Source organism: Ictalurus furcatus, chromosome 1, assembly GCF_023375685.1.
Source record: "Ictalurus furcatus strain D&B chromosome 1, Billie_1.0, whole genome shotgun sequence".
NCBI classification, from domain to species: Eukaryota; Metazoa; Chordata; class Actinopteri; order Siluriformes; family Ictaluridae; genus Ictalurus; species Ictalurus furcatus.
In genome coordinates this window covers 21,787,690-21,800,626 of record NC_071255.1, presented here as the reverse complement: position 1 = coordinate 21,800,626, position 12,937 = coordinate 21,787,690, and the positions used below count along the sequence as shown (strand labels likewise).

The 12,937-nt window shown below is 39.2% G+C and overlaps 1 protein-coding gene across 5 annotated transcripts in view; it reads left to right on the top strand.

The window, feature by feature from the left end:
* Positions 1-942: 942 nt before the first annotated feature.
* The window catches only part of map7d1a (MAP7 domain containing 1a), a 50,859-nt gene continuing 38,864 nt past the window's right edge, over positions 943-12,937 (top strand). For 2 of the 5 annotated variants that reach the window (XM_053632215.1, XM_053632207.1), the window contains exon 1: positions 943-1,826. In XM_053632215.1, coding sequence (XP_053488190.1) covers positions 1,784-1,826 — 43 coding nt within the window. In that variant the 5' untranslated portion in view covers positions 943-1,783. The remainder of the gene's footprint in view (positions 1,827-12,937) is intronic. The other 3 variants (XM_053632222.1, XM_053632231.1, XM_053632240.1) reach the window with 3 other exon arrangements.

Genomic DNA, 12,937 nt, shown 5'->3' with positions numbered 1-12,937 from the left:
TATAAGAGGTGCTAACATATAGCTTGATATCTGAAAACTGTGGAGGCACGGTGGCTTCATGGTTAGCGTGTTTGCCTTGCATCTCTGGGGTTGGGGGTTTGAGTCCCTCCTCCACCCTCTCTGTGTTGAGTTTGCATGTTTTCCCCATGCGTCCAGTCCAAAGACATGTGTTGGATGCTGAGTGGCATTTCCAAATTGTCCCTCTGTGTGTGTGATTATGTCTGGTGATGGGTTGGCACCCAGTCCCGAGTTCCCTGGGACCCCTGTGACCTTGTGTAGGATAAGCAGTGTGGAAGACGAATGGATGGATTTGAAAAATGTTTACATGCACATCAACTTCCATTTAAGGTCTATATTCGGCGTGCAGCCATAGTCAGAATATGTTGCTTATATGATGTTTTTATGCATACAGGTGTCGGAATATTCCTGTATTCATGGTTGTTGTAAGTATGCCTGAGCTGCCATACATCTTCTTTCAGTGGATTTTCTGAATACTGTGTTTACATGCAACAAATGTCTGATAAAAACAGACATATTCCAGTGGTGGGAATCAGAATATTGTCTTAATCTGATTCAGGCGATCTGATTGCAATCTTTTCCCATTAATACTGGAATACCGATGTGCATGTAAACATAGTCAGTGTGAGCTATGGAGATTTGTGAAAATTTAGAAATACTATCTGCATAAAATGATCAAAATAGCAAATAGCTATTTACCTAAAGCTAATAAATAAATAAAGCTATTTATTAATAGCAAGTGATCTAAGAGTATAAGACCTTCCTGGCTACATCCACCAACCCTCATCATTCACCAACCCTCTCATAATAACCCTGCTTTTTATGTTTTTGAGAGCTTATTACTTTGGTTGCATTAAAATATTTGTTTTAATGCAACCTACATGTCTTTGACAAGAATATTACGAGTAATTGGACAGTCATTGTGTTTTTTTTTTTTTGGACGCCAGTTTGGCATTCATAGTATCTGAGCTAATTAGCCTTGTTCTAATCTAATTCAACGTTACATGTATTTCCATGGTAATATACTTTCATATGTAATGATTTTTTTTAATTATAAATGCTTATTTAACATTATATTCTACAAGTTATATTCTTGTAGCCGACAGCTACCTGTACACTATCTGACATGGCAGTGTTAAAAAAGCGCCTACAAGGTTTGAAAGTGGGGCTCCTGGGTAAGATCCACCGCAAGCAGAGCGCAGGGGTATCGTGTAAAAACTACAAGACGTCGGGACACGATAAAACATTATCCTCTAGCCGACGTATCAAAATAAGACAGTATATTACTATATGGATTTAAATGCAGAATATAAACCGTGTCACAAGGTCAGTTCGTGATAAAGAAGTCAACGCGGCTAAGAATGCTTCCCTCTGAGCAACAATGGCACGGTCCGATTCCGGCTTTGGCTGTGGGGCGACGTTTACTGCGAGCAATCATATAATCAGCTGTTGTGTGAGAAGTGTGTGTATGTATGTATGTGTGTGTGTGTGTGTGTGTGTGTGTGTGCGTGTGCGCGCGCGCGCGCGCGCGTTTGGTCCTGAACTTCGTTTTAAGACCCTTCTAAGTCGAGAGCAGTGTCGGGTTTTTACTAAATCGACAGGTTTCCCCTCTCCTGAGCTGAGATTTTGTGTGCTGTGGGACAGGGGGCTGGAGAGACGGAGAGAGCCCACTGGGTTTATCTCTTCTTCCTTTTTTATTTCGGAGGAATGAGTATACAGTTCAGGAGAATACACTAGCGACAGTCCGTCTGATCGACAGAGAAACATGGATCGTGAAGATCTTAGTGGACTAATCCAGACACAAACACGTAAGTCTTGAGAAATCAGTCTTCCCTTCAGCCCCCTGATGATCTGAAGAAAAGGACCAGATCTTCTGGATTTCAGCTTCACCACGTGGCGATTTGTTCCTAATGTTGATCATACTGCTCTAGAAGTTCTCTGGAGTTTCAGCTATGTGTATTTTCTCTAGAGTTTCAGCTATGTGTAATCACGATGTTAAAAGCATCTGGGGGCTAATCTTAATCAGCTCCTCTTTTAATGGAGATTTAATGGAGTTTTAATGGAGTCTTGGCTACTTCATACTTTCCTCTGAAAACAAAGTTGCGTTGATCCAGAGATGTTCTCTGGTTGGTGCTGTGCGTGTCATCAGTATCTGCATGGCGTGATAAAGGCGCGACACGTTACAACTAATCATCGAAAAGCGCAATTACACAAGCTTAGTGAAAGCAGGACGGGTATGTCGAGCTCGTCTGGTCATTGTTTCTCTGTGATTCAGACACAGCTGTAGATCTGTGCTGAATTTCTCTTTACACACTAGTGGTGTGTGTTATGGAGTCCTGGATTTGTTCAAATGAAAAGATCCATGCGTCATGTGTGTTTGTGTTGGTGGATACTGCAGCAGGAACGCTGCGACATCCTTCCTTCCTTCCATCCATCCATCTTTCCTTCCTTCCGTCCATCTCTCCTTCTCTCCTTCCATCCATCTCTCCTTCTCTCCTTCCTTCCTTCCTTCCTTCCGTCCGTTTGTACTGCTTATCCTACACAAGGTGGACGGGGGCACCCTGGACGGGTGCCAACCAGAGTCTGATATGAATTTTATTTTCCTCCACCTGCCACAGTGGCTGGTAATTTTTATTAAAAAAACTAATTTTTTACCGGCCATTCAGAATTTCTCGCAGCTACATCACAAAAACAGACACTATCAGTGTTGTTTAAAATGATATAATTGATATAAACAAAAAGTAATATTTCAATTTTAATCAAAAACAACAAGATATTAACACTGCATTTGCAATGTTTACTGAAGAAGAAAAATCTAGAAAGAATCATTCTAGTGTTTCAAATATCAGTGGCATAAAATGTTCATAGAATATCATTTATCACATTTATTTCTGGGAAAATATATCATTCGACGAAAGTTGTTATCGTGACAGACCTACACAACTCACCCTATTTTTTGTGGCCAGTGGTGGCTCAATGGTTAAAGGCTCTGTGTTACTGATCAGAAAGTCAGGAGTTAAAGCCCAAGCACTGCCAAGCTACCACTGTTGGGCCCTTGAGCAAGGCCCTTAACCCTCAATTGCTCCGATGTATAAATGAGATAAATGTAAGTCGCTCTGGATTAGGGTGTTTGCCAAATGCCATAAATGTTAAATGTCTTTTCTTGCTATTATGCGTAGCAGTGGACCTCTTCTGTGTCCCACAATGTTCCCCTGCCACTTATGGTACACGTGTTGTGGAAACGTATGTCATCATCATCGGCTAAAACACACGCGCAGGTTACTTTACTTCCAGAACAAGTATGGACCCGAATACAAGTTGAGTTCACATTCAGGGGAATCGTCGCACAGTTCCAGTGCAACCGAGCTCGGATCACCTCGTACAGGGTTCAGTACCGCAGTGCGCTTCCCGGTCCGCATGACAGCATTCACATTACCAATTTTTCATGCAAACCGTGCTCTGTTTCGGACTAAACTGCCAGTGTGAAAGCCGCCTAAGCCACCATGCCCCCTGCTGGATAATATATTGTTTCTTAATCCTTCTCACGATATGAGCTTTGGCATGATTGGTATTGAAGGCCTTTGTCCATTTGAGCTGAAAGCATCCTGATGATCAGCTGCAGATGTTCCAGATGAGTGTGTTTGTGGGTGTTTTTGATGAATCATGGCTTTCACACGATCCAACAAGCAGAATTCAATTCAATTCAATTCAATTTTATTTGTATAGCGCTTTTTACAATAGACATTGTCTCAAAGCAGCTTTACAGAAATATCAACACGGTATACAGATATTAAAGGTGTGAATTTATCCCAACTGAGCAAGCCACTGAGTGGCGACGGTGGCAAGGAAAAACTCCCTAAGATGTTTTAAGAGGAAGAAACCTTGAGAGGAACCCGACTAGAAGGGAACCCATCCTCATCTGGGTAACAACAGATAGTGTGAAAAAGTTCATTATGGATTTATATGAAGTCTGTATGGCCTTAGGAGCAGAACTTTTGCTCCTTCCATTCTTTAACCGTGTCACATCAGGGGCTTGTCAATTCTAATACCATGCAAGGCATATTGCAATCCCAATACATAATATATGTACCACAGTATGGTATTTTCATCCATCCATCCGTTTCCTGTAACCACTTAACCCTGGTCAGGGCTACATCGATCCGGGAAGATTGGGCACGAGTCAGGAATGTACACCTAATGGGATGCCGGTTTGTCGCAGAGCACCATACACATATTTACACACTTATTCATACCTTGGTACGAATTAGTGTAGCCGATTCACCTACAGGCATGTTTTTGCGAGGTAGGAGGAAACCAGTGGACATGCGGAACATCATGCCACCAGTATGACGTTTTTGTACACGTCAGATGGATATTTTTCACAATATGTTGCTGAGCATCACTAGGGAATGTAGTACATATAGCAATATTCAGCAATGTCAGTGATACTAAGGCAAACTCTTATACATTTAATATTCTACATGTAGGGCTGTGTGAGATATCGATATAATATTGATATCATGCTACACTTTTCTGAGATATCGTTGGTACGGTGATGTTTTAAAAAAATAATACGTTTTTAATAATTACAAATGAAATGGTACCGAATGGATGTTGTTGATTTGACGTAATTTATTTTTAACTTCATCTTCTTGGTCTTTGTAGGTGTTAAAGAAAAGTATCGTTTAACATTATTTGCTTATTTTTCTAATGTTTTGCAGGCAGTTTGATAGGTAAATTATATATTGTGATGTGCATCTTGTATTGTAGAAATGTCCTCAAGTATCGTGATATGATATTTTTGTCATATCGTCCAGCCTTATCTGCATATGGCTTGCACTGAAGTGCAGTATTTGATCCGGGTTGAATTTTAGCTCACACTGCAGGTATACAGTATGCATATTGATTAAGTGAATACATGTACGGTTTAATGTGACCCTCCTGGTGTTTAAATGTAAGGGCTTTTGCTATTAAGTTATCTATAAATAGAGAACCATCGAGTTAATTACATCAACGCAGTCAGAGCAAAAATAGAGCGGTCATATGCTGTTCATTTTGCATTTGAGCTGACCGTACATTTGAATACATTAGTGTCGATTAAGTATGATTGGGAACATCGCTGCAGTGGTACGTTAGGAGCCTTCTACTCTTACTAGTACCTTTTGTGTGGTATGCATTAACCTCCACCCTAGATCTGGCTAGGAAAAAAAAAGGCTTTTCTATGTAAAGCTTTCTCTGGTGACATCAAAAGATTGTGCTTCCTTCCTCGTGCTGGGGAACCAGTGGGGTGGATGCTCTTGGCTTCAAGTCAGGATAGCAGCGAGGGGAAAATCTGATCTCCTATAGCACAGTCAATGATCCCACAATTTGTCATTATTATTATTACAGTCTTCTGACTACACCTCTATTGAATTTTGTCGTTCTTGTCTGAGTAGCATGATCATTGAACAGTTAGTGGAGCTGGATAAAGTGCAGATTGATCAAATACAATCATCACAAAATTGTCTAAGTTTGCCATTAATTTCAGACGAGTGCAATTTTGTAAGAACACTAGGGCTGCATACTACTGTACTAAATTGAATTGCCTGCCACAGCTTTATAAATTGTATAGTGCTGTACCATTTTGACTGATGGTATTTGGTTTGGAGCATGGTCTAGAATCACTTCTCTGCTCAGTGGTGTCTAATTTCAATTCCATCAAGTACAATGGAAAACCCAGAAAGATTTGCCAAGTCAGCTGCTTTATGTCTCTTCACATAAAATTAAATGGCACATTGGAAACCGACCAAGCAACGTATTTCCATGAACCTGTGTCCACTGTAACCTCAGATTCCTGTTCTTGGCTGATGAGTGGAACCTGATGTGGGCCTTTGCCACAAGCATCGATGTGTTATGTATTCTGAGATGCTTATCTGCTCACCATGGTTGTAAAGAGTGATTATTCAAGTTATTGTAACTTTCCTGTCAGTGCGAAGTAGTCTGGCCATTCTCCTCTGACGTCTTTCCTCTGTGTGAACTCTACAGCATTCTTCAATCTTATCTGCAAAGGGCTGGACTGGCAGCAGGCTTTCATTCCAACAAAACAGGAGCCACACCTGATTCCACTTGTTTAATCAGTTCATCTTTGTCTGCAATCAACCATCAAGTGTGCCTCCTATTTGGCTGGAATGAAAGCCTGCCGCCAGTCTGGCCCTTGGTGGATAAGGTTGAAGACCCCTTCTCTAGAGATGGTTGTGCGTATAAATCAGAGGAGATCCTTGGATTGATTTCCAGTTTCTGAAATACTCAAATCAGCCCATCTGTCACCAAAACCCATGCCATCGGATGTGTCTGAACCAGCTCTTGTAGTTCAGTAGTCAGAGCACTGATCAGGGAGTTGGCCATTTTAAGCACAAAATACGACCTAGGTAGCTGATTGAGATGAAGCCCTTGTCATTTGCATTACATTTACATTTATGGCATTTGGCAGACACCCTTATCCAGAGTGACTTACATTTATCTCATTTATACAACTGAGCAGTTAAGGGTCTTGCTTGAGGGCCCAACAGTGACAGCTTGGCAGTGCTGGGGTTTGAACTCATGACCATATGATCAGTAGTCCAATGTCTTAACCACTGATCTACCACTGCCCTTGTCATAGTTACTGAGATCACATTTTCTCTCCATTCTGTTGCTTGTAATGTACATTAACTGTAGCTCTTGTATTGTTGGGGTTGATGCCGTTGTCATCATCATTGTCTGAATCTCAATTAATTTTCATTACAAACATGCACAAAAATATTAGTTGTAGCACTTATAATTATAGACCAGTGTTGTACAACCCCATACTGCACCGCTGTGAAGGTAAAAATACCTTACATACCATAAAACTGTTTAACCGTTATCCACCACTGGTTTTGAAATATCTCCAAATCGCACTCTTTTTTAAACCTGACTTTTCTACAAGTTGAGGATGTGAAACTTGTTTTCTTAATTTCGAAACCTTACAGAATCAAATCATTTACCACAGTGTTGTGTTGAAAAGCTGTTGAACTTTCACTACCATGTGCAGGTTAGTAGTGGGATGTACATGCAGCTAGCCTTTGACACAGATTAATGCAATGACACATAATTCTTGCTTTGGATTTATTTATCTATTTGGAATATATTTCTATGAGACTGACAGGATTTAACACTGGTTAAAAAAAAAACACTGCTTCTTTCATGTGTTTGGGATTTTCAGAGTTCACATTTAAACAGTACCTTTTGGATTCAGAATGAAATGTCTCTTTAAGAAATCTGTCTCCGATACGTCTTTCCTCCTCAAGAGAATTTGCCTGACAGTGCTGACCAGTGTGTTCTCTCTGTGAGCTGCTGTGTTGTGGATTTGTCCCACATACCTGAAACATTATGAGCAACATTCTCGACAAGCTCTGAGCAGCGTTCTCACTCTGGCCTGTATGTGTTTTGTTTTTAAGTAAGTTTCCCATATCTAGATTCCTGAGAAATGTCCGCCGCAAGTCCGTACTGTCAAAACATGAGAGAACGTTTGGCTATTGTTTATGATTATGTTGTGAAATCAGCTTTAAGCCGAAGATATTTACAAGTAAGATGTATGAGATGTTTTAGTTGTTTTGATTATTAGCTAGCCAGGAAATATGCCACTGTGTCCACCTATGAAGTGTCCACAAATACTAGCATGCTAGTGAAGCTAGCCCTCAACAGAAGCAGATTGAGGTCCAAAAAATAAAATAACAAATAGGAATCCATATGCTGAAATGGACTATGCTGTTGGCACTTATCGGGCTCAGAAGACTAAAACCTGCTAAGCAGACTGTTAGCAAAATAGCCCACACGTTCCAGCTATTTAGCCAAAACAACTTGAATAGTTAGTAGCTAAATGTTGGCTACACATTCTGCATGATGATTAGTTAGGTTTTTTTTTTTATATATATAAACAAAGTCCAACACTTGAGATGTTTTCATGCAGTCAATCAACATATTTTGAATTTGTTTCATGTTCTTAGTTGGATGTAACTGTAACATAAATCCTTGGTGCTAAAAATGTTTTTGCACAATACCACACTTTGGCTAGCAGAGTTGGGTATTGTAACGCGTTACTGTAATCTAATGAAGTTTTCTGATAACACAGTAATGTAGCGGATTACATTATAAATTTATGTAATTTGATTGCAGTTACTGATGTCAGTTACATTACTTGTGTTACAAATTAATTGTTAAGAAAACAGTATTAAGTAAAATGCATTAAAAATAAATAAATAAATCAGGTTTTGCGCAGCTGCCGGGGCGTGGCTGGGCATTGGGGGATGTAGCCCTGAAGATTTTTTTCTTTAGCCCCGAATACTTCTCCACTTGGAGTGATTTGTCACTTCGTAACTGAACGTCAGTAAAAGAAGACGGTGTTGTTAATTTTCCATCTTTAGTGAATGGAGGTGAGACCAATCAGACAGTATTTACAGGAAAATATGTGGAAACACTCGTGTCTTATTGGCTGACAGGTCTCAATTCTCCCAAACCCTAGCTCACACAATCAGTGTGAGGAAAAATGGATATACGTCGTTGTTGTGATGTTTTTTATTTATTTATTTATTTTTTAAACCAGTAAAGGGGTTGAAACTGAAAGTAACATCCTCTGATGCTGAGCAGGAAAACAAGGTGTGTAAATGTCTATATGACTTCCAAGTTATGTGAACATGATCTGAGCAGAGCATAAGGAAAGATAATGTATTTTGTAACCCATACAATGAGAGTTTAGCTGTGCCTCCCCTTGGCTAGTGACACAAGTAGTCTAGTTAGAAAAGTTTTATATTTGATCAGTCTGGCAGCTCTACAAACAGTGATTATACCCGAGGCAAGTTTTATGATAAACTTTTTCTGATCATGCCATACATTGACAGCTAAGTTACCTCAGCGTCCATAAAACAAAACTTGGCCTACTTGATGAGCTGGAATAAATGCATGGAGAAGAATCTGGGCTCAGCCCCGGATGATTAACAGTCCAGCTCACGCCCCTGACGGCTGCTTCAGTTAATGAGCAATGAGCATGTGCTTTAATGAATATTTTGTAGTGTATTTGTATAGGTTTGATAGGTTTTGAAAGTAAAGTAATTAGTAATCTGATTACGTTGTAAATGTAGTAATCAGTAATGTAAACAGATTACAATTTTAAAGTAGTAATTAGTCATCTGTAGTGGATTGTTTTTTGAATAATTAACCCAGCAGTGTTTGCTAGCAAATATGTGCTTCCATAGTCTATAAAAGTTCTGTAGTGGTAAAATTGAAAGGAAATTTCATGCCAATAAATTTCACATAGTCATCAGCATGTATGTAGGTTAAGGTGTTCCTCTCTAGCAAGATCAGTCTGTAAGAATTTTGCAGATTTACTCAGGCTTCCTGACACTGCTTTCACATGTGTGAGCTTTTCTTTGTAAATGTTTCTGCTATGACTGCACCGTGAATTCAGTAAATCAGGCATTAGGTCTACCATTCATGGACCAGCGCTGTTTTGATAGTTGAAATTGAGTTAGTTGATCTTTCTCAGATGAGCACACAGTGAAAACCGTGTTTTGGGCTGTTTCCAGACGCACTTCTGACACATGATAAATTATTGATGAATCGATAGGTAGTCTCATCTGGCCTTAGGTTTAGCTTCTCGTTATACTTTATTTCCTTTTAAAGTTAATATTTCCCTTTTGAAGATATCTTCCCCTGGACGTCAATGCTAACCTGGGGTAAAGCAGTTAACTCTGAGCTTTGCAGTCCTCTTTACGTAAGAACAAGTGCCAGGATTAGGGTTACTCAACAAGGTTGAAACTAATGGCTTTCAATTAATGTTTACAGTTGCCCTTCAGTCATGTAAAAGCTCCTGTTTCTACCTGAGAAGATGGACTGCTGTCAGTAAAAGATGCTATCTCACTGCTGTGTGTGTGTGTGTGTGTGTGTGTGTGTGAGAGAGAGAGAGAGAGAGAGAGAGAGAGAGAGAGAGAGAGAGAGATTTTGGTCATACTGATTGTGAGATGCTAAGGGACGGATGCAGCCTGATGGGAAACAGGTTCTGTTCTGCATCATGCTGTTTGCTTCCTGCCACCTTCCTTCTGTCACTCTTGAGGAACTGAATCTTTCAGCTCCACAACACACTGAGCCTTTACCCAACCAACAGCAAGCAAGCAGCAAAGTCCTTTTTCAGCCGTTAGCAGCACTCGGGCCAAAACGAGTCATGTGACGTCATCACAATGCACGTTCAGCCAACGCCCTCTTCAATACACATGCAAAATGTCACTGCCAAGAGACCGTGTAAAACAGTTTCGCCAAATGCAAGTAGTTTTCTGCAAAAGACCCACAAAAACTCCACAAGTTGCATCGCAAATTTTGCGTCATGGCAAAATCAAGCATTTTGGGCTGCAACAATCACAAAAAACTCTATAAAATAAAGACACACAGCAGTTCTTGCTATAGTGAGATCAAACTATTTTATTTGATAAAACTCACTTTGGTGCAGTATTGATATGGTTTGGTTAATATTTCTTTGCCAGCTTAAACATCTTTTACACTACAAGCACTGGTGAATTCTCGATTCTGATTGCTCAGACAGTGTGAATTTCTTTTCTGACAGTAGTGCTAGCTGCAAGACAAATTATAGATTTATATTAATATGCTTGTTCTATGTTATCATACACTGAGACCTTTTAACAAATGGGGGGGTGGGGACCATGTGGTATTGTTGATCTGCTGAAAATTTCTATAAGGTGATGTTTGTTTAGCATTTTTGGAAGGAGTCTTCAGTGCTAGTGCTTTGTAAAACTCAGAGATGAAGCTTTAACTTTAATTTCCGATGAAGTGAAGTGCCGTGAAACACTCCGCATTATTCGATGTTTTGATGTCATTTCCACTGAAACAGGTAGTCAGGACGGGACATATAGTGTGGCTCCTCCCCCTTTTTAAATAGCCAATAGTGTATAGCTTACCTCACAGCCCGGGCTAAACTGTGCTGACAGTTTGTACCATGGATTTTTATAATGTTGGGGCGGGACACTTCAAATTCTATTGATTGGACATAAAATCTGATGAGAAGCTGAAGTGCAGAATGATGTCATCAAAACTGTTGATTCGTATTGGTGGTAGAGAAAGAGACTGTACATTTTGAATGCATATATCTTCTAAATTTGAATTTTGTAATTGTTTTGGAGAACACTAGCTTATGGATAACCTTAAGGCTAACATATTCATACTAAAAGCCACAAAACTTCAAATTTGATTTATTATTTTTTAACAGGACAGCTTTGTGTTCGTGGTTTCTCTGTATCATGACAAGCTAACTTTTATTCACAGATGTCTCACAACATTAAATGTACCCTTAAATGGATAAAAAGTACATGTTAAGTGTAGCATGATTGATTGCGATTTGCCGAGCAGTAGGTACTGAATCAAATGCAGTAGGTTCAGTCACAGTATTTGATTTCGTACACAGCCTATGACTTCGTTCACTAATACGGGCATGGCTTTCAAAACGTAACACACCCAGTATTCAGTAATTAAATTATTCTACTCATGCTGGTTTTGACTCTGCAAAGTGGTTAAAGAGTGTCTTGGGGTGATCATGTACCCATTTATTCTTTTATTCAGTCTCAGAGCTGCTTTCATGTAAGTCAGGATGGACTATTTGAATATAATGCAATTTGTACATGTCAGACACTTCCATATCATTTTATTGGTTTAAGGAAGATGGAGCTTTGCTTTTTAAATCATACTTAATGTTTGTGTAATGTGTTTGGCGATTTCTTACCGTAGCTTGAGATGAACTGCACTTGACTTCAGAAAGTGAACAATAATTCAAGAAGACCTTATCAATTATATGCTTGTAGCCTCAATGACAAAATTTCATTCACCATTGGACAGAAATGAATAATGGTCAGTTACCATGTGATGGATTTCATTAATCGTTGTTCTGAAGGACAGTTCTGAATATTATATTGTGGTCCGTTAGTTAGTTAGGGTTTAGTGGGAATACATTTCATGACTATTTTTAACCTTCATTTTACATTGTAGCCAGTATAATGAGGAGTCTGGACTTCAGCAATAGTTCTAAATACCTTTTTAAAAAAAAAAAAAAAAAAAAGTCCAAAGACATTGGTAAAACACTTTTATTTATTTATTTATTTATTTATTATTTTTTTTTGTACAGGTTGAGCTATATAAAATATATTTGTACACAGTTGTCTTTGTTCTCCAGTATAATGTTGTAAACTGACAAAAAAAAGTCCAACTGTTTTGGTCACTATATCCTTTCAATTCATAATTAATGTTAGTAATGTGAATCTGCTAGCTATGATTGGTTTCAGTCAAAAAGGGGAAAAACACCCTGTCAATAATTGTTTCTACTTTTGTTGTGCCACAAGTTTGCAGTAGTTGCAATAAAAAGCCATGTCTGGAAGACTGACTAGACTAAAGTGGTAGCTAGTATAATGTAATAAGATTTGGTGAAGTGGTTAGCTAGTTAAGCGTTATTTAGTTGTGTGTTATCAAGTCTTTCTAGGGTCCTAATTTTCTTTCTGTGTTTAACGGTGTGCTGAATGCTTGTTGTGCTCTGCATGTACAGTATCTCTCTGATGTTGTAGCATCCATGATAAGGTCTAATTTCAAACTTCAGCAGCTCCACCTCAATTCCCACTTGGCTGAGGTTAGTTTGAGAAAGGGGAATTCACAAACTGTGTATTTAAAGAGCGGTTTGCAAGTACCATGAGGCAGACAGACTTCAGACGGTCAGCAGATGTCTAATATTAGAGCTAGTCCAGCACAGCTAAAGGTCACTGTGTCTATAAACATCTGTATACATATAGTCTTTTAAGCTAGATATCTCATTTTGTCAATAGTTTGTCAATAAATGTGGCCAAGAACTATCTACCATCACAGAAAAAGGCAC